The sequence below is a fragment of the Anser anser genome (genome assembly GCF_964211835.1).
Source record: "Anser anser genome assembly, chromosome: 2".
In the NCBI taxonomy this organism is placed as follows: Eukaryota; Metazoa; Chordata; class Aves; order Anseriformes; family Anatidae; genus Anser; species Anser anser.
The window spans coordinates 151225800-151247120 of record NC_139721.1 but is presented as its reverse complement, the minus strand read 5'-3'; the positions used below and the strand labels follow the sequence as shown (position 1 = coordinate 151247120).

Genomic DNA, 21321 nt, shown 5'->3' with positions numbered 1-21321 from the left:
GCCATATTATTGTTACCCTCATGCCATGCCTTTGGTCACAGATGTGCTGACAGCAACCCATCTCACTGTGCTGGCTGCCTGTGCATCATGTCTATGCCCTGACTGTGATGGTGATTACTGAAAAGTCTTTTTGCCATGCAGGTTTCAGTGAATCATCCTCATCTGTTCTCCAATGCACAAACTCACGGATACCTGCCGGAGCACAGGGAAATGCCAGATGGAAATTTAATGTGCTATGTACTGGCTGCAGAGACATCCATGCAGGCTGCACCCACAGGCAGGTATGTGCCCCATGCCAGGGTTTGCAGCAATATACAACAGCACAAAGCAACAGAAATCAAATGATTTGGAACCAAGATTAACAAAGTACTGCTTCCACCCTACAGCCTACATACGATGCACACACTGCTTTTGCTCTAATTGCTATTGGAAGGATAATCTTAGCCCCTTACCTTGATTTTTTTGCCATCTCCCATTTCTGTCTAAACAGCATTGAAAACAACTTTACACAGCAGTGTCACAGAAACATTTCTTCAGACGAGGAAGTGTTAAGAGGATCAGTTTAGATTAGGTAAAACAGAATGAGGCTGGAGCCCTAACTGCATTAGAAATTTCTTTACATATAGAAAAAAAAGTAAAAGAATAATAGCTTCCTATACAGTTCCTGATTACACAGACAATTTAAGCACCTGCATATCTGTATGCAGATCTTGCTACTCATATACTGCTTTTCTGAGCAGTGGTGGAATGACTGAAGTGAGTTGGCTGAATCAAGGCCACACTATCCTGAAGACCTTTTATGAGATATCGGTCTAATCCAGTCACCAATCTCACATACTTTCACTGTTATAATTTGTACAAACAACAGCTAGGGAGGATAGACACAAAGAGACTGAGATAATGACAAGAACAGGAGGTGTTTGGGTAAAAAAGATAATGAAATTTAAGAAGTGTAAATATGTGATAAACACACAGATTTGAGTTTACATACACTATGCTTTGCTCTAAGAGTGGCTTTTTGCAGCCTTTGTAGTTTAGTCATTAATTATTAGTCATTAATGTAATAGACTGACATGGCCTCTACAGTGTTTAATCCACAGACCCTTGAAAAAGCACTCTAGAAGACCCAAAATAATTTGTAATTTGTTGCTTCTTGCTTTCATTTCATTTTAGAGACTCTTGATGAGGGTTTTTTTTTGTTTGTTTTTTGAGGCAAAATTAAAGTAATATAGGGAGCAGATTTTTGTTAATAGTTTTCAATTTCCAAAATTTCCTTCCCAGACTTGGAAACCAGGGCTTTTTATCTTTATTTTTTTTTCCCCATCTTAGAATTGTCTGCCACATTTTAGTCAAGGAATTATCTTATGGTTAAATAGTACCATCAATTTACACTGGTCTCACCTAAAGTGAAATAATCTCCTGGTCTTCCAAGAAGCACGCACATACACAAAATTGATGAACTATGGCCAAAGCACTGTAAGCACCACTACTAAGATTTTTAGTGGAGAAGTTACAAAATTTAAGTAACATTTGCAAAGAACCCACTCCCACGCATCTGTTTAAAAATAAATCAAGCATGCAGGGCCTGCTGCTGCCAGCGCGGAGCTCCGGCCTGCAGCCGGGCCAGGAGCCGTGGCCATGCTGGGCCATGGCACACCAGGGTCTCGCTCCGGCCTAGCCAAGCAATGCACTGCCACTGCGGGTGTGAGGCAGCTACGGAAGAAAAATATGTATGAACTACAAACAGGCATTCATCTGCTGCTTGAAGCTACACCTGCGGACTCCTGAATGCCCGTCTCCTGCTAATGAGTGCTTCAACAGACTTTTTACTCCGACTCAGTTTCCCTCTCTAAACTGGGAAAAATGTGGCCTCTCTGAGATTTAACAGCAACTTTTCATAAGGACTTTGGGCACATACCTAGCACGATTATACTGGTATGTTTTTGGGCAACGAGAGTCCTTGCTAGCTAGGATGAGTTGGAATTATCTGAAGGGAAGGACAAAAGAACAGTCCAATGTGTCTTGCATCCTAAGTGTAAATTTAATAAGGGGTTCACTGGTAACCTTCAGGAAAGCCTGCCAGAACTTCTTTGCCAATGGTTTCCAGCCTGGTACCATTTCAGAATGCTGAAATGCTTACAAGTCCCCCTCGGTAACTAATCTAGAAAGCAGTGTCCTGTTAAACTGCATGTACTACAAGCCACACTGCTAAACGGCAAAAGGCTGTTTCATTTCTAATTAATCAAAACCAGTGTACATTTTTAAAGATCCCCCCCATTTGTTTTTGACACCTAATAAGCATCTTCTGGGAACTGAGACTTAGCATCACACTGCCTGTTTTTTACCTTACAATTTACACTTCGTGCTGTAACATGCAGAGACTCCAAAATGCTTCATCTCTTTAAAAAAGAAAAAATGCAGAGCTAACATCTTATTTAAAAAGAGTTATTGGTAGAGTAAAAGTTAACCTAGAAAGACTTGCTTTTGACTTATTCTGCAGAATGGAAATGCTTCACATTTATGCTTGAATACTGTATATTCCCTTTTCTTGCCCATGTATAAAATCTGAAGGATTTGCACAGTGAAACTTTTTTTTTAAATCAAATGACTTGTGCTCATGAATTTCAGCTGAAAGCACAAAAAGTACTCCATGTGAGCACAGCATAAGGTAAAGCAAACCTCTGTCATACATCTGTAAAAACTGGTCATTATGAATGTGAACTGAAAATGAGTCAAGTGTCTCGATTTTAGAAACAGATTTTAAATGCACATCAGATGCTTTAGCATAAATAAGTGGTAAATATTGATCGATCAATAATCTTTGCAGCAGTTGTAGCTGGAGACCTGCTGTCAGTGATATTAAGAGAATAGTCTTTTTGTACTGCTTCTTTTAAACTCCTAAATCCACAAGCAGCAAGAGCTGAGCTCCAATTTAATTACTGTCTGCACTGCTCAACAATGGAGCCAACACAGACCACTGCGGCTTTGCCCCTTGCCTCCCCAAACTGCCGTTCATGCGAACACAAATAGCAATTCATGATTGGCATGAGGGAGGTGAAATTACAACCTGGACATCAGCTAATGAAAGTTAATTTTCATTAAATATTGTTCAAGGATCCATAGGCATTTTTGCCTGGCATTGTCTGGCAGGTCTGCTGGCATGGATGTGAAACAGACCACAAGCTCAGGGTTGCTCCTCTTCACGGTTATGTCAGTTTTTCCATAGGATTCTGCTGGAGAAAGATCAGAACGCAAACTTCAGACCAAATCCGCCTTTTTGATGAAGGTTTGGGGTTCCCTGACAGGAATATTACAGGCTCCTGCACAAGCATCTGTCTTTGCCATTCTGAATTACTTAGCTCCTCAGAAAACATATGTACAAAATTAGAACAGAAATATACCCAAAACCTGGATTATAGTAAGTTTCCTTAATTTATCTCTCAATTAAAACATAATAATCTTACAATTGTTGTGTAGTTATGTCTTTGTGATTTGTCTGTAAGACCGTATTAGATAGAGGGAGATCATACAGAAATCTTATAAAGGATGTTTACATATATGCCTACATATTTTAGATTACAAATTCACACAGCATGCACATGTATAAACACACATGCTGGAAATGTATTTTATCTTTATGCCTCTAAAAAAAATTATTCAACTTAGTACAAAGATGAATCACTAATGAAAATAAAGCCTGTAGAGTTCAAAAAAATTAAGACCTACTGTCTAATAGGACTTGGTGTTTGTTCAGTTACCTTTTCGTTTTTACACAGCTAGACAGAAATCAAACATCCCTATTTCATACAAAAATGTTTAAGCACAGATACACGTGTACATAGCAGCACAGCTCTGCCACCCTGACTCATGCTGAGTAGAATTTTCAGTTGTAATTTTACTGTGAGTAAGGGCAGCAGCATAAGGTCTCACACAAAGGTAACACATTATTAGAGTTGGCTAGATAGCCATCATTTTACATTTGTTAAACCCCTCTATTTAAGGAATAAGTAGCCATTTCACTTGGTAAGAAGCAGGCAATTGCATAAAATTAGTTGTGTATAAATCCTTCTATGGAGAGGGAGATAAAATGTCTGTCAAAACCTACTTATTTCTTTCCCACACTTCCCAGCAGCCTTGACTTCTCATGGTGATGTTTCATTAGCAGGGACAGAGGTGACTCTGCTAATAATTTTGAGCACCTCATAATGTAGAAAGATGATGTAAGAATGGAGAAAAAACACTTTCTCCTGAAGTACTTTGCTGAGATCTACAGTCGCTCCCTCCTCCTTCCTGAACTGCACATGAAGCACCATCGCCACATACGGCAGGTTTCGAAACAGCACTCCCGTGTGGTATGACTCCAGAATCAGTGCAAGGGTTGGTACAGCTTTAGCAATAATTCCCATCACCTGCACCAAGGCGACCACGGTCTGTGGGAGTCATCTACTACACACCATTCATCTCATGGTATGCGTTAGCAGTCACGTCAGTAACTGGCTTTCTTCTGCTTCAGAAATCATGTTTACACGGCTCATTTTCACCCCATGATATCCCACCACTTTGTTCCTTTTGCCAAAAGAAAAGTGGGGGGACAACACATTTTTGTTATCCTTCTAAACTCACCACAGCATCATGGAGATTGGGAATCAGTCTCAATTTCAGACTGACTTTACATATGGGGAGATGAGTGGAAACAGAGGATAAGGACTAAACAAAGTCATCAAGAAAACCAAGGAAATACACCTGCTTTCCTCCAGCTGTGCCTCCTGAAACTGGGAAGCACACGGGCAGCCGAGCAGCGCCAGCCTCAGTGACCATGATCAAATAAAGTGTCTACAAATCACCTTTCCTCTAAATCCAAGTCAGGCACTTTCCTGAAAAAGAAGGCTCATATCTCATTAAAAAAATAAAAATCCTTCTGAACACATCCTAACAAAGCAAGCAGCAAACTTTTTAGCTTTAGTCTCAGCTGAGCTAATGAAGCACCTCCTCTCCCTACACATATCTAAGTTTTGATTTTCCATATCTGGATGCAATGCATCCCACAGGACAGCTACATACTGTCTCTAAAGAAAGTCCTCTCACTCCTTCAAAATGTGAAGAAATCCAGTTTCCTTAAAGGCCTCTGTCTTTGTAAGTAAATAAATCAGGAATGAATCAGAGTAGCCTATTTACTTCCTTTGTAATCTTTCCTTCATTAATATGGTTTTCCTCTATTCCTTCTTATGTTTATCTCCAAAGTAAACAATATAAATCTCATCAATTTTCTTCCACTAAAATTTTACATATCTCTAATCCCTTTGCCATATGTCTCTGAATCCTCACTATTTCTAGTATACATTTTTGAGCCAGAACAACCAAAATGAAGTAGAAAGCATCCCACAAAAATATACCTTTCGTTCACTACGACACCATAATATCTTCAATATTGGGCATCCTGCTCTTTACACACCCTGCGCCCTGCTCTCTGCTTCCCTTGTTATCACGCTTTGGTTAGCGGGGATTTTCATTAAGCCACCTACAGCAATGCCCAGCCCTTAGTCCAGAGCAGACATTATTAACTCAGGGCCCAAAAATACGCCTTCATATTTCAAACCCATCGTAAGAAGCAAGAAATTTGAGACCGACTGAACAATGATGATAACACCATCCATTTAAATGCTCTCTGTTAAAGCATTAAATTTGGTTATTTTATGACTCAGGGAGGGCTGCCTATTAGTATGGGCTGACAAGCTGCTTCCATGAGTTAACAAAGTAGTCTTTGTAATATATTACATATCACAACATGCTGTTAAAACACCTCTGGGTTGGCTGCTTCGTTTAAAATTCATACAACAGGAAACAAAGGTCAGCTAGAGAAGAAATGTAAGCACTTTCTTTTCCTATTGGAACTTACATGATCTGCAGGCAAACCAAGCTGTTTTACACAAAAAATGTCAAGTTCATCACAGATGCCTCGAGAATGATCTATCTACTGATGCGTATCAGCTTTTTTGTCTGGATAACTAATAGTTTACATGGGAAAGAGCGGTAAACTGCCTGAAAGGTTGTAGAGATAGTTAGCTGTGAACACAGGGATCAATTTAGGTTCATTACTACTTGCAAAACCTAGGCAATATTGGACAGCGGTAATTCAAAAGTCGTACAATTAATGGAGATCAGACAGATATTCTAACTCTCGCCTTTTAATGCAACTTGCTAACCTAAAGGGCATTGAAAGAACCTAAGAAAACGTTTGCACAGACCTTTAGTACCTTTGATATTTCACAAGGCAATTTCATGTGACCTTTAATTTTTAGTGCGGGGTTTTCCATTTGTAGGGTATCACTTCAGAAAGGGCTGCCACTAAGTATTTTAAAAACTCCATTAATATCACTTAAATTGGAATTTGTAAGCAAAGCTGTAACACATCGCCTTATGGGAGAATTTCCCCTACCCAAATCACAAAGGAGAAGCTGCAAAATTTTAAGCAGTGTGAAGCTATTTCCAACACTATGATATTTTGTCACTGCTTTTAAATGCCTTTGCATCACTACTGAAGAAAGCAAAACATCTGACCATCTGTGTTCAAAAAGGCTATATCTGTAATTGTTCATTTAAGATATGGTCAACATTTACATTACTGCTTTTTCTGCTTACATGATTAACACTTTGAGGTAAAGTTGAAATATTTTATTCTCTCTCAAAGAGAAATGCACCATTTTATTGTTCTCACACTTATGTGCTGTTGCTAGGAAGACACAACTGCTATAACCTAATTGTCTGCTATTTAGCTATGGACTCATGAATCCCATATTTTTATTCTAAATTTAAGTTCAGTCATTGTAGCTAATGTCCTTGATGCTATCTCAAATTGCTGTCATTACACGGATCACTAGAAATTGGAGGTAATAGTAAAAAAGAAAAGAAAAAGCAAGGTACCAAATTAGATGATGGATAAAGGTTTAATCAATTTAATTTTATCACCAAATCCAGTCCCTTCCCCTCGAGCTGCCAGGGGACGAGACAAGCGGAACACATCTTGAAGCACGGCACAATGCTGTTGTGGGGAAGGAGTTGCGTCCCTGAACCTCACCAAGATGAAATGCACTCATTTATTACTTTGGCATTGCAGGATGATGAAGGACCAAGCTGGTTTCCTCCCTCCATCCTCAGCACACTCTATTCCATTAATTTTTCATGAAATTTCATTCCACAATCATTTTTGCCTCTCGCCATCCTTATTTACTTTATTCTGTCCACTTTTATTTCATGTCCCATTGTATCAGCAGCAACCCCAGCCACAGCCTTCCACCACATCAGGGATACCTGATTCCCTCCCATTCCCTGTGATTAACTTTAATTGCCAGCTCTATAAAAAGGCATTGCAACTAAGGTGGCTTACTTGTAGTCTTACACTGCAAAATAACTAAGTGGCATATCCCCCATCACCCATTTCATGTTCAGTTTCTCTATGATGATTTCTAAGAAGTTGCAGGAGGCTGCTCATGTGTGGCCTTTTTAGTATTATCAGTAAATGCAACTCTGCTTTTGTTCAGTCTACTCTTAATCCTTCATCTCAGAACACAAGCTTTCTTTCCAAAATCTGTACTGCAGGCTAGCAAGTCTGTATAAAACATGCTGAAGCCACTGTGCTCAATTCTGCCAATACTCTGCCATGTTCCAAAGCCTTGGGGAAAACACAACAAGAACCCAGAAATCCAGCAATTTCCTTTAAGGATTTAAAAATTTAGAAATGATTTCTTTAAATCATTAGGCAGAGTTTTCTAACTTCTGGTCATTTTATAACCACAAATAAAAAAATATATATTTCTGCTTTCACATGGAATTAGTATTCAGGTATTCTAGCAACCATCTGTATTTATTTCGCATTAGGTCTGAGAAATTAAGAAATTACCTCCCCTGGGAGTTAACATACTGATTTTCTAAGTGACAATGAAAAGATTCCTACCTATACTAATTTAACAAAAAGCTATAAATATCCAGCCAATTTAGTTTTTTTAACACACTTTCTGCAAGTAGTGTAAAACTGAATGAAATCACTGGGCAAATATACACCTGCAATGTGATATTCTGCGCACGGACATTTAATGTTAACTCATCAAGGTAGAATATTTATACTGAGTAGTTTTCTGGATTTCGTATGCTTAAAATAAGGTGCACACAAATTAATTACAGGACTATGTCTTTGCACACTGGAATCACGCTCGAGGTCTTCAGTGCTCTATTTGCATATAGGGAAATTCTGTCTTTTGCAGCACGGCACGTGGCTTTTTTTTTGTTTTTGTCATAAACACACATGGAAATTTAGCTATTTAAAGAACGTTTGCTCTCCTTGCTTGAACTTGCTTACTGTCCCAAAACTCCTATAACTGGATTCTCTGGTTTAGAAAGAATGGAGTAAAATGCTATACCCAGATACATTAATTTGTAATTCACACTACCCAGGACAAAGACATGACTAAAACCACAGAGTTTAAATCCAAAGAGGTAAAAATAATGTTATTAAATAGAGAATAGTATTTGCTTCTACTGCTATGCATTCCTAGATGTGCTATGAGGCAACGTTTCAAACTGTTTTTAAGCACTGTTCACATTTAACACTTCTAATATATTAGCGTATTAATCTGTTGAGCCCACCTCCCTGAAGAGTGGGGATGCGAAAGGCAATATTATTTCCTTACTCTGATTACTATTCCATTTAAATTTAAGACTACAATGAATTTCTTTGTGTACATGTGTCCATAGGTATCTCTGTGTGTCTATGTGTAAATATATGCACGTAGTTACATACTTTAAAGCATCTTCTAAAAGTGTTTTTACTATAAGTAACAAAATACATGCTGGAGAGCTGTTTAAAGGAGATGCCTTAGGTGTAACTACATAAAAAGATTTTACACAAGCTATTAAATAGATCAAATCTGCAAAACAATGGAGCCCACATTAATTCTCATGAAGATGTAGTAATTTGTGAGCCTAATCAACACTGGCTTGACAAGTCTCCAAGAGAGCCAGTTTGTTAAGCAACACCTTTGTATTAGTTACCACCAAATTATATATATAAATAAACTATAGTAATAGTCATATCTAACAGGTTTTATACTTGGCTTACCATAAGTTAAAGCCATTTTTGCCAACATAAATTCACAGGAATGTGTATTGTTAATGAATATATAGGGTGGTTATATACAAAAGATAACAAAAATCATACAAACACAAGCATTGCTCCCTATAATTAGCATACTAACCAACTGGTTGGAAAGTGGTTAGGATAGCATGTTTGAAGGAATAAAAAAATGAATGCTTCAAATGCACTCTCATTGATACTGGTCAGACAAGTACTTTCTCGAATGCCATCAACCTCCAGCTGTGCATTCTGCTAATAACTGCATTTACCAAGTTATTATTTAGCAAGTTTTTGTGTTTTGTTAAGGCATTCAACTTCCACCTTATTTTAGCAAAACATTTGGCAACAAAGAAAGCAGCAAAAAAGCCTTACTGAAAGCCCCTCACTTTTGTCTGTTTCTTAGAAAGAAAAACAACACTTATAGTTTACCTTTATAACAAAGCACCTTTTCCCCACTGCATGGATTAATGACCACTCTTTTCTCTTGGCCAAGCGCAGGGTAGCTAAGGCTAGGTGAAGTTTGCAAACCTCTGGAAAAGTTGTTTTGCTTGACCAAAGACAACATAAGTCTGCAGAGCACAACTTAAATAGAAGCAGATTTAATGGCAGCTCTCCCTTTGCTTAATATTTCAAAATTTGTTTGGCAATAGTGTAAAACACAGCCTTTATCACCGGCTGTTACAGCACGCTAAAGATGCCGAGTAGCGAAACAAGAATACACACCTACTGGAAGCACGAGCACATTTGCATGCCTGCTGTTCCCTCTTGTGCTCAGGTCACTGTTTGTTACTACAGTTATGGATATTGAGAGTTCAGGCATGAAAGTTGAAACAGTGACAATTGTATGATACACTTCAGCATCCGGCATTTGACCCGTTTTCACTTGTTACTACACAAAACCTGCTTTGACAGCCTTCTAAAAAGTTCCCCAAAAACACGCTTATTGGCTTCGACATAATCAATAACTAAAAGACTCCTAGCTAATGTCTCCAAAGGAGGGCTCCTGAAATCAGCAGACCTAATGTATCCAAGTGCTGGCTGGCCTTGAGAAGCCAGCTGGGTGGAACTTGCGCTAGTCCCAGGTACTGGTGACAGCGATGGGCTGGGTGACATTTTCTGGTTAGTGGCACCCTTGGAGCTCGTATCACTGCAAGCGGATGCACTGCACCTGCCCATCTCCGGACCCGCTTCCCCTATCGTTTCACTTTAAAGCGCTCAGTCCGTTAACTTCGGCTTTTTCAGACAAAAAAACATCAGAAATCAGGCAGTAGTGTGTCATCCTCTCTACAGGAGAAAACAGGACTTCAGAAGAGCTTTTATCTAGGGCACATTCCCTGTTTGCAGTGACACCCTGTAGCTTTACTTTTCATGCTCCTGACAATTAGCGCTTTCCTAACAAAGGTTTGCTTGGGGAAGCGGAACGGCCCCCAGAATAGCAAAACTTGGCGAACCTTAATAACAAAAAAAAGGGGAAAAAGCCAAAAAGGGGCGGTGTGGGGCTCATCACCTGCCTGCAGCTGGGGGGCTCGGCGCCGCTTTCTGCCCCTCCACAGCGGGACACCGGGGCTGACGCACCGGAGGGAGCCCCCCACGGCCCCAAATAAAGAGTGGGGAGCGAGGGGGATGCGGAGACCCCCCCCCTTTGGCCGGGTCCCCCCGGGGAGAGCCCAGTCGGGGCCGGTGGGCTCCATCCCCAGACAATGACCAGCGTGTCCGCGGGGCGCGGGCGGCAAGAACAAGCACCCAAACAAACAAACAAACAAGGCAAAAACCCACAAATCTCCCTTACCTTTCCTCTTGGATCTCCTCCTCCGCCTCCTCTTGGGCTTGCATTTCAGCTGGCCGCTCGGCCCCCCCGACGCCCTGCCGCTGCCCAGGACGGATGTCATGGCCCGAAGCCGGCCGGAGCGGCCCCGCTCCGCTCCCTTCTCCTCACGCCGAGCTTCCCCCCTCGCTGGAGGCGGCTTTTATAGGGCGCCGTGTAGGGCGGCGCTGCCCGGCGTGGCGGCGAGGGGTCGCTCCTCCGCCCCGACGGGCCGGGGCGATGCCCGGGGGCGGGGGGCAAGCGGGCCGGCCCCTCGCACACTTTTTTTTTTTTTTTCTTCTAATTTTTTTTTGGCACCTCTGCGAGTTGCCCGCAGCCGGCCGAGCTTTGGAACCGACGGTGAGGAGTCTGGGGGAGGCGTGGGGGGGGGGGAAGGGGGGCGGATTTGCTGCTGCAAAGTCTCCCGCAGCCCAATCGCTCCCGCCGCCCTGCGCTGACATCAGCGCCGCCGGCCCGCCGCCCCGAAACCCGCTCCCCCCGGGCCGGAGCCCGAGCAAGCCCCGAAGCCAGGAGAAGCACCCTGCCCGGGGCGGCTGGCCAGGGGGCTCCTGCAGGCAGCATCCCGAGCCCTTTTCTCCACCCCCCCCCCCTTTTTTTTCTTATTTTTTTCCATTTTTCCTCCTTTTTTTTCCTTTTTTCCTTTTTTTCCCTTTCCTCCCATTTTTTCTTTTATTTATTTTTTCTTTTATTTATTTTTTTTCTTTTATTTATTTTTTTCTTTTATTTATTTTTTCTTTTTCCTATTTGTTTTTTTCTTTTTCCTATTTATCTTTCTCTTTAAACCATGTGGACGCTGAATACTCTGCTTCCAGACACACACGAACGGCCGCTGCATCCTTCCCTAACCCAGCACTTGCCAACTACTTCACCAATTGCTTATTGTTTCCAGGGAAAGAGCATGAGTTACTGTCGAAGGATCCCTGTACCCACAAGCCTTACGCAAGAGGCTAAGTGTAATGATTCCCCTTGAATCTCTGCTTATTTTTAAGGTACTCGCTTTGCTAAATTCACGATCAAGGGCAAAAGCCCTGTGAAAAGAGGAGTGTGTTGTCGCTCAGGCTGATACATTAACACTCTGCAGTGCCTCATTTAGGCAACTGTGCAATTAACGTGTCGGGAGCAGAGGGGCTTTTACCGAGAGGAAGATGACACCAGCATTCCTCTGAAAAGCTTGACTACAGAGCGTTACGCGTTCATTACAAAAAGCCAGCGTATGCCACAGATAAGATACTGCTTTAAGTTACAAGGGACTTGCTGCTTCTATACTCTTCCCTCCTTAGTTATTATCTAAGTTAAAAATATGCATTCGGAATCATAGGCAGTGAATGGAAAACAGAAGAATGTCAAGAAAAAAATATGCTAAATAATTAATGTCATCATTAGTGCCGACTCTATTTGTAGTCGGCTGGAGGAGCACAGCAAAACCCTGTTTATCAGAACTCCTTTAATCTAAAACTTCCTCTGTCGGAATGTAGGTTACCCAGCGCCTGCTGCTCAGCACTTCCACTGCGACTCTCCCAGCTATTAGAAACCCTCTGCGTTTGGCTGCTTTAGGCCTCTGTCAGTTTTGGATTAAGCAGAGCTACGCGAAACACAGGTTTTTCAGGTTAACAGCATTTCCATGAAAATCTCAAAAAGTGCTCAGTTAAGCCAGGATTCGGATGACAGTCTTGAACCGAGACGATGTCACCTCTTGGACCCCATCCTCTGAGGAGCAGGTCTACCGTTGCCGCTTGTGGCAAGCATGCCCTGTGTACCCCCAGTTTTAGCTATGCGGCACAGCACAAAGCACAGAAGAGAGCTGGCCCCTGTACCTTACTAGCTAAGGTAAGAGCCTGAGAATTTTGACCAGCGTTGCTTGGGCATCAGATATAATTTGGGATGCCCTGTACGGAAGCAGGTTTTTAGATGCACAGCTTTTACGGGTTAATGGCTGCTGGTTTTTTGCAACATCGTACCCAAAACATCATACACATCACCCAAAAGAGTCAAATCTTTGAACCACAGCTTAAGTAAATGTCTCTTTAAAATCTTCTGTTTATTTCAGAAAATAAAAAACAACAAAACAAAAAAACAAAAAAAAAAGTCTGTGGGAAGCAAGAGAGACAATCACTATTTTTTCCTTTTTTTTTTTTTTTTTGCTTGAGCCTTCAGCCTTTAGCCTTTCTCCCCTTTTCCTTCTGTTTTTTGTTGTTCTCACCACAGCTGACTTGTCTATTAATATAATGAAAACTTGTATTGCATGTACAGTAATAATGCTACTGCAAAACTCAGCCACACATTGAACTGCATATCAAACTCGCATTCAGTCTGGAACTTAACTCACTCGATTTAGAAGCCAGATTTAGAAAACAGTGCTTTCTGTGCTTCAGTACCAATCTGTGCTTTATCCATTAGGGATCTAAATGAGAAGGAAGGCCCAGTTAGAAACAAAATGAGCGTCTTAGAACATTTACCCGTTCTTAGGACTTGCTTCAAGCTCAACACATTCTTTAAAGTTTCTGAAGATTTTCTTTCTGATACCATTTAATTATTCTCTCAAAAAGACTCTAACAGGAAATCCGAAGTGTAAGAAGATAGACTGTCTAGGTAGTGTTGCCAGTCCCTAGATAAGGCGTGCTACCAAGCCAACCTGAAAAATGTGACAGTTTACCAGTTCTCAGCAGCTCTCCCTCAGCGCTAACAATTTCATGAAATAACTTTCAGTTCTAGGCACTATTCTGGTGAAGGCATGAAGACAGCTGAAGTCATGCTGGGGGAAGGTCTCCCCTCGGACGTGAGCTGAGGTGAAGAGCAGTCACTTTCAGTACTATCCAACAACAAAGTCAACAGGATTCCTTAAATGTGCTGTTTATTCCTCTTGTTCTCCACAGTGGAAGGAGTCACCTTCTCCACCCAGCGACACCCCTTGTTTCAACACCCTTTTTTATCTTCAGTGCAAGGTTACCAGTCCTGTGCAGCTGGGTCTGTCTCTCCTCCCAGGCAAGCATGTATATGATTTCAAGCACTATGGTAAAGGCAGTGACATAAGCCCAACCCAAGAAATACAAAAGCAGTATCAGTGAATCAGAAAAAAAAAAACTAAGTTCTAAAATAATACCACCTCTCTTTCCATTATGTGCTCATGCCCACTAGTGGCCAATGCACTCGATAGCCTCAGTGCCCCACAGAAATTACGGCTATTCCTGCGTGCCCTGGTAACGATCATCAGCGGTATTACACGCTCCTTGTTGTAGAATAAAGCAGCGCAGAACTTCACCCATCTCCTCGGGCTGCGAAGGTCATTATGTTTATCACTTCCAGCTGAAGTGTTTCAGGCTACTAAAGGTAGTAACTTTACACACCTTGCGTTACAGCCTGCAGAGTCACACTACACCAGTGCTTAGCCACCTGCGCGGACTTAGGTGAATCAGAGAGGCAGGGGGACTTACAACATGACTTCTGACATAAAAGACTGTTTTCTGTCTGGTCTGAGGAGTGGTGACTTCTCTTGTGACCCACCGCAACCCACCCCAGCCCGTATGTCAAAACCAATATTCCTGTTTTTGTAACATAGGCCTCTCAGCACTGAAAATACCCAAGCAAGGAGTCCAGGTTTTGCCAGCCTTGTGACAATTCACTTCTTCACTCAACTTCTCTCAAAATTAAAGAGCTGAAGGACAGGCCAAAAAGTTTATTAACTGGAAGACTGACTGGGACTGTGAGAATATGTTGGGGAGAGAGTATGAAACCAGATGCCAGAATGCGCACCTTAATTATACGTTGGCACATAAATTGCCATACCTAAAAATGCACGGTAGAGTTAATAAATAACAGAAATGGAGAAAAAAGAAAATGTAAGAAGACAAAAAACAGCCCATCCCCATTTCAGCAACTTATAGCTCAGATAAGCAACTCCAAGAACAGAGCTTTGGGAAAGTTATCCAAATCTGAATACGAAATTCATCAGTATTATGGGTGGGCAGAACTTTTTTATATAAAAATATTCAGATAAAATAAATATGAAATCCATTATTTCTTTATCCTTTTTTTTTTTTTTCTAAAATTTGGAGTAACTTAATTTTCAAAGACATATTACAAAAATTGTGTGTGAAACAAACTTTTTTGAAGAAGAAAAAAGCTGCACTGAACTTACAGAAATGAAAATGTTTAAAAATGGGGTTGTTCATCTAAGACACATCAGGGATGCTCCACAGGAGGGTTGCAGTATTTGCAGTGGGTGCTCCTCCCAGAGCAGCACAGCCAGCAGCAGAAGCAAGCTCCAGCCTGTTCACATCCTGGGATGTGCACAAATCCTTGCAGGAGAGGCCTCCTGGCTGCAGTATTCCCCAGTTTCCAGCTGCACCACCCCTTCCATGAGGAGCTGGGGACACTGAGCACAGCAGGCCATCACAAAGACCTTTGTAACATGCTGCCTGCGAGCACACAGGCCCTGCAGGCTCCTTGGGGGGGAAGGGGATGTAGCAGCAATGCTCCAGTTTTCTCCTGTCCTCCCCACCCCATTTCTGCTTGCTTTTGCTCCCTCCTGCCTGTGTAGGTGGAGAAAAAAAGTGAGGTCCCTTAGAATTTGGAAGATAAAACATGCTCAAGGGCATTAAAGCAGGACGTGAACGCAGTCGTGTGGCTGCGCAGGTGAGACTCCAGAGCCTTCTGCCGCAAAATGCCTGCACTAATCCACTCTTGCCCTACTTACGAGGAGTGGCTATTTGCAGCAAAAGCCACTTTCGCTTTGGGGCCAAACATCGCAGGGTGGTGATGAAGCAATGAGGATATGGATCCATATTCAGTGCATCAAGTTTACCAGTCAAACGCCTTACTGCAGGCTGGTCCTGTCTGCCAGCATTGCACCTTCCTGTATGTTAAATAGCCCACACTGGCTGATGCTGTGGTGTTGGATATCAGGAGGTTAAGACAACGGTAAAAGGATTTCTGACCCTTCATTAAAGTGCAGAAGAACCAAGGCATTCAGGTTGCAATGCACTGCTGTGGAAATGCCACAGGAGCTGGGACTCAGCTCCCACGGGAGAAGGTCCCCCTCTTCCCCTTGTTTCTGGTGGGTCCCACATCCAGCCTGACAGGGGTTCGCCACGCTGTGCAGCATGCCAGCAGCAAGCTGTGTCAAACTCCCCGATAAGCATAAGGTAAACATTTCAAAGCTGCTCAGACAATGCTCTCTTTAATGGGAAAAATACCTGGATGTCAAAGACTGCAAATCATTGTAATTAGTAAGTCTGTATATGCCATGCAAAACAGCAGCAGTCTCTGGAGATGAAACAAAACTTTCTGAAAGATGTTTGTGTTGGCATATTAAAACATAACTCAGCAGCTCTGACTCTGGAGGGGAGTAGAGATACACCTCATCACCAGAAATGCTTTTGATTTTAATCATGTTTTCTGTGTTTGTAATAAACTAAACCAAAACATGGAATGAAGGTGTTTCCAAAGCAGGGATGTCTGAATCCTTATTTTGTCTTCAGGTGTTGCAGTCCTGGCTCAGCCTGATCATTGTTGGTTTGCTCGTGTGGCATTAACTTGGTCACAGGATTTCTGTAAGACTCTATCGATCGGGTTTCTTTCCATGCCACTTTCCCAATATGCGGAAAGGTAAGTAGGTACACTCTTTCTTTAAGCACTTGCAAATGGATCAATGCTACAACAGCTAAGCATTATTATATTTTAATTATGCAGTATTTGTTCTCTGATATTGAAATCCTGAAAAAATCATTTTTGTCTCTCTACATCATTTGAATAACCCACCTGAAACACAGAATCTGCCGGGGGGATGCTCCCTGTGCTGCAGCATGCCTGCCCAGAGCAAGGAACTGCAGCCCTGTTTGTTTGCCCTGTGCATATCCCAGCACTGGCTGAGGGCAGAGCGGAGGGGCACGGGATTAGCCTTGAACAGGACCAGTGGGTCCAGTGCCAGTGTCACTGGTGGGTCCCCAGACCTCCTCTGTGGGTGGCTGGCTACAAGGAATTCCCAAGGGATCGAACTGTGGCATCGGCCTCCTGGTGCAGTTGCCTCAGCCTGAGAAATGTGGCTCTCAAGAAGCATCTAAAACAGTGGCCAGACTTAAAAATGAAGACCTTCATTCCTCTGTGCTGGCAGCTTTTTCATCAGTAAAGTATGGAAGCAAATGCTTTCTGCAGGGGATTAAGGAAATCTGAAATGACCAGGGGCTGTTTGCATACAATATACTTTTCACCCTAATCTTTCCAGTTTGGAAATCTTGCAGAAATTACGTTATGAATAAATTCTCCTCCTAGCAGCCGGGTGGCTTGCAAAGACTTGCAAAGTTTTTGATGAAAGACTCAACCATCTTCTAAAATGAATGCTGCTTGCCTATGTCATGAGAAACCATAACCAACTTCTCTGGGACTCTAAAAATGCTTTATAGAGCAATCATGCAGTAACTGCATTGTAGAGAAATAAGGCAGTACTGAAAAATACTATAGCACAGTTATTGTACAGCATTATTTCTGTAATTCAATGCGCTAGAGTTTAAAGAAGTTATTACAGAAGTATAATTTGACTAAAGTTTGCATTTTCAGGCATGCATTTGTTTAGTCTTGTAGCCTGTTCCTTTAGACCTCCAGCACCAGTCATTGACCTTGTTAACGACAGCGGCTGAAGCTAAGGTGCAATAACAGTTAGTATAAGAGTAGTGTGGTAAATTGCATTAACCTCTGGTTAGATTCCCTAGCAGATTCATCAGGCTTCAGTGATATCCTATTGCTTTACAAAAGGTATTTCACTGCAGTTTTGTCACCTTACTTTTAAACATATTTTTTTGAAAAGGCATTCTGATTAAGATGACATATAATCATGGCACAGCCAAAAGCAATGGTTCAGGATGTAAATGCAGAAAAATGCATGAAAATAAAAGAGCACCTCTGTATTTACACGTGCTTTCTAATACTTGGCCAGCAGTACCAGTCAACCACAACTTTCTAAGATTTGTAAAGCCCTACAGCTTATACTGAGCATCCTACAGCAGACAGACAGAATGAGGCCATTCAGAAAAAAAAAAATCTATGTTTTTCTGAATGAGTTAGCTTAGAAACTCTCTAGTGAAGAGCTTAAAAAGAATTCTTTTTCTCTGCACATCTGCCTAATAAACCTTCTGATGCAGTGGTTTGCCTGGGGAAGGTTGTCTGTATTGCATAGTATGGTGATTCAGAAGTCAGAAGCCAAGAGGATACATAATGCCAACAGAAAAAAAAAATAATGTCTTCCTAGTACTACCAAACAATATTGTGCATTTTATTTTCAATATGATAGATAGAATAGTTTAAATTCAGCTTGAAATTCTGGTTACTTTTCTCTTTATTGCCACCCTCATCAGCTTGTGGGTCCCTTTCTTCACTATGACTGTTGTAAATGATGACATGTTGCTAAATGTAGGTGGGTATCACTTCGCTGAAGGCTCCTCTCATAGATATCCATCCTGTATTACAGTATCATTGTGGAACTGGTGCAAGATCGAAACATCCCCAGTCTGAAGTCAGGTCTCAGCTCTAGAAGACATTGCAGATGAGGTAAGTCATTTATGCTCTACAAAATGACAACGAGCCACATTGCTCCCTGTAATTTTTGTTCCGTTGTTTTGTCTATAAACTATTGAGATAAATGCTGTCTTTTGCATGTGGCTAGGTGCAGCTCTTACAAGTATGGACCCCAAATCTTGCTTGAGATGTCTGGATGATATTATAATGTGAATAAAGAAATATCAAGGCGATATAACTGTAATCACAGCCCTAAACTAATATCTACCAGCACCACTGAGAAAACAGTAGCAGCTTCTGAGTCAAAAAATAAACTCATCGTATTATCTTCAGTAAGGAGAAGGTATAATCCAGTGCAGTCAATAATGTTACAGGTTTATCCTATACCTCTAACATCAACTTCCCCTTAATTTCCCTGCACGACAACTGATTTTCCTTCATCCAAACCTGATCTCAGGTAGGCACCTGGAAAGTAGAGGTGCTGAAGCATGTCTGAAGAAAAAAAGAGATACCTAAGAGTGCTGGCAAGGAGGCCTTTTCAAAAACTGTACCACTGAAGGAGAATGATGTTTACCCCACCCAGGATCCACAGACAAGCCACAGAAACTCAAGCAGTTGCAAAAATGAACAACAGATACAAAATATGCATCAAGAGAAGCAGAGGCATCAAGAGAGGCAGCAATAACAGTAATTAGTGTGTGTGTGTCCCTTGCTCCAGAAGCCCCAGAAAACAACCTGATCTCTCTAGATGATTCAGCAGACCCAAATCTCAGTCCAAATTCAACAAACAGATGGAGGCGGGAGAAGTTATTTTAAGACACCGGGTAAAACTATTGAAGCACAACATGTCCATCTCAGTGATGAACCCTTCATTCATATAAGAAGTAGGTAAACTCATTGTACTTCGTACATGGTTCCCTAGGGACACAGTGGTTCTGCCAATTACTGTGCTAATTAATAGTAGCTATGGAGTCCTTCAGCCTGAAGTTTTTGCCTATGCCCTCCACTGAAGACCTTCTCTGAGTTTTTCTCACTGAATCTGCATTCAGGCATTACTTTCTATGTGTCATACCAGTAAAGATCAGCTTTACATCAGGATGACAATGACAGTCAGCCACTGAAGCCTTAAAACACAAGTGCTGCATCAAATAAAAGCTTAGCCAAACTGACATGATTTATTTTAAAATAATGAACTTCTCTTTACTACTGGGCAGTTGCTGAATAAAATTGGCAGATGCGAACTCTTAGAGACCTAAGTGAAGAATCTTGTCACCCTGTGCTTCTTTGCACATGCTGGAAAAAGACAGGCCTCCAGATGGTAGAAATGAGTGCATTTCAGAAATACCTTTCTTTTTTTTTCCACAGGTAAGTTGAATATTGAGTGAATTGTGGGCAACATAAACAGAGTTACTTTTAACCCTAAAGGTAGTCAAAATTGGTAATAGTAGACTTTGTCTTAAAAATGGGAAAAACTGGATGGCTGTGGCTCATTTCTCTCTAGAATTTATTAGAAACTAAATCCAGTGTGAAAATAGAAAGAAAAGAGAGAAAAGTTGAAGTGTCATCAATGTAAAATAGAAAATAGTATCCTGGGTTATAAAATATTATCTTCGTTGGTTTTTTTCCCCCATTTTTAAAATCAGTTTCATAAATATCCTTCTTTTCAAATGCTCAAGATTCCTATTAAATCTTTTACAAAGGGGGAAGCAGTTAAAGAAAATTCTACATCAGTGCTTGACTTAGTTTTCTTCATTTTCTTTTTTTTTTCTTTTCTTTTTTTTCTTTTTCAGCAAGAAGTATTAGGATCATACATAAGATGCTTTATTTAGAATCTGAAAATTTATTTTATGTTTTTCTGTTGACAACCAGAAGCACTGGCTGGAAAAAAAATAGCAGAACAAAGAGCTCCCTTGAGATATTTCACGTTTGCTGACTCACTACATCATCACATACGACACTGAATTATTAGTTTCAGCAAATACTGAAATAGCACAAGAAAGCTTTCTTGCTCTTTTATCTTCACCATTGTTCTCGGATTTAAACAACTCACATAAAAACTTTCGGGTAAAACTACAAATATTGAAAAATCATAATTTAGAGCGGCGTTTATTGTACAGGATGCCTCCTTAATCATACTGAGATAGAAGGCTGAGAATATAGTTTCCTTGAGCTCAGAGGACAATGTGGATAGAAAACATGTTTCATGCTGATAGCCTGACCTAGAGCCCGTCAGGACTTTAAGAAGTTTTAGCAGGATTCTTCCTCTCTGTCCCCTCATCTGCCTCGGTGCCTCAGCTCACCCAAAAAGACCGATGTTGCGGCCTGATTTCTACCAGGATGAGCTTTGCCTGAGAAGCACCCCTCTCCTCAAGTCCAGCACACCTGTCAATCGTGTCTTACTTTTGAGTTAGCTAGTTTCAAAGTCCTTTCAAAAATTTAATTACCTGTGACTATCCGAGGTCGGAAGCCACGTGGTACGTTAGCTATGGGGTCTCAAAATGGCCCGCCCTGTCTCCGTTGGCAGCACTGCACAGTACCACTGCTGTATGGATAACCTGTCACCACAGACCCCTGCACTCCGCTGTTTGCAAGGGATTATTTGGTTCCCTGACCGTGACCTTAGTGTAAATTTTTAAAGCAACACCATGTTGCTCTGTATTGCAGGAAGAGTGAAGGGTAAGTGGCTGGGTTGTGTTATGACTTTCATGACCTTCTGGCTGGGAATAGAGGTGTAGTAGTGCTTTACAGAAGAAAACCAACCAAAACAACTGCAGGCTCAGCTGTATGTAGGAAGCCAGTAGTTTAATATCATCTACTTCGATACAATAAAAAATAAAATGATAATATTTTACACTAACACAGA

At 41.4% G+C, this 21321-nt stretch overlaps 1 protein-coding gene and 1 long non-coding RNA gene across 11 annotated transcripts in view; one reads left to right on the top strand and one right to left on the bottom strand.

Annotated features, from left to right (window-relative positions):
* ADARB2 (adenosine deaminase RNA specific B2 (inactive)) overlaps nt 1-11209 on the bottom strand; it is a 312048-nt gene extending 300839 nt beyond the window's left edge. For 7 of the 10 annotated variants that reach the window (XR_014579186.1, XR_014579187.1, XR_014579188.1 and 4 more), the window contains exon 1: nt 10917-11052. Coding sequence is in view for 2 of the 10 variants with exons in the window: in XM_083822952.1 (XP_083679078.1) it covers nt 10917-11016 (100 nt within the window). In the remaining 8 variants the exon portion in view is untranslated. Of the gene's footprint in view, nt 1-10916 lie in introns of all 10 variants that reach the window. The other 3 variants (XR_014579185.1, XM_083822952.1, XM_083822950.1) reach the window with 3 other exon arrangements.
* LOC310893658 lies at nt 11196-20640 on the top strand. Its single transcript, XR_014579193.1, has 4 exons — nt 11196-11291; nt 16430-16556; nt 18412-18491; nt 18607-20640. It is a non-coding gene; the product is annotated as an uncharacterized lncRNA (long non-coding RNA).
* The last annotated feature ends 681 nt before the right edge of the window (nt 20641-21321 follow it).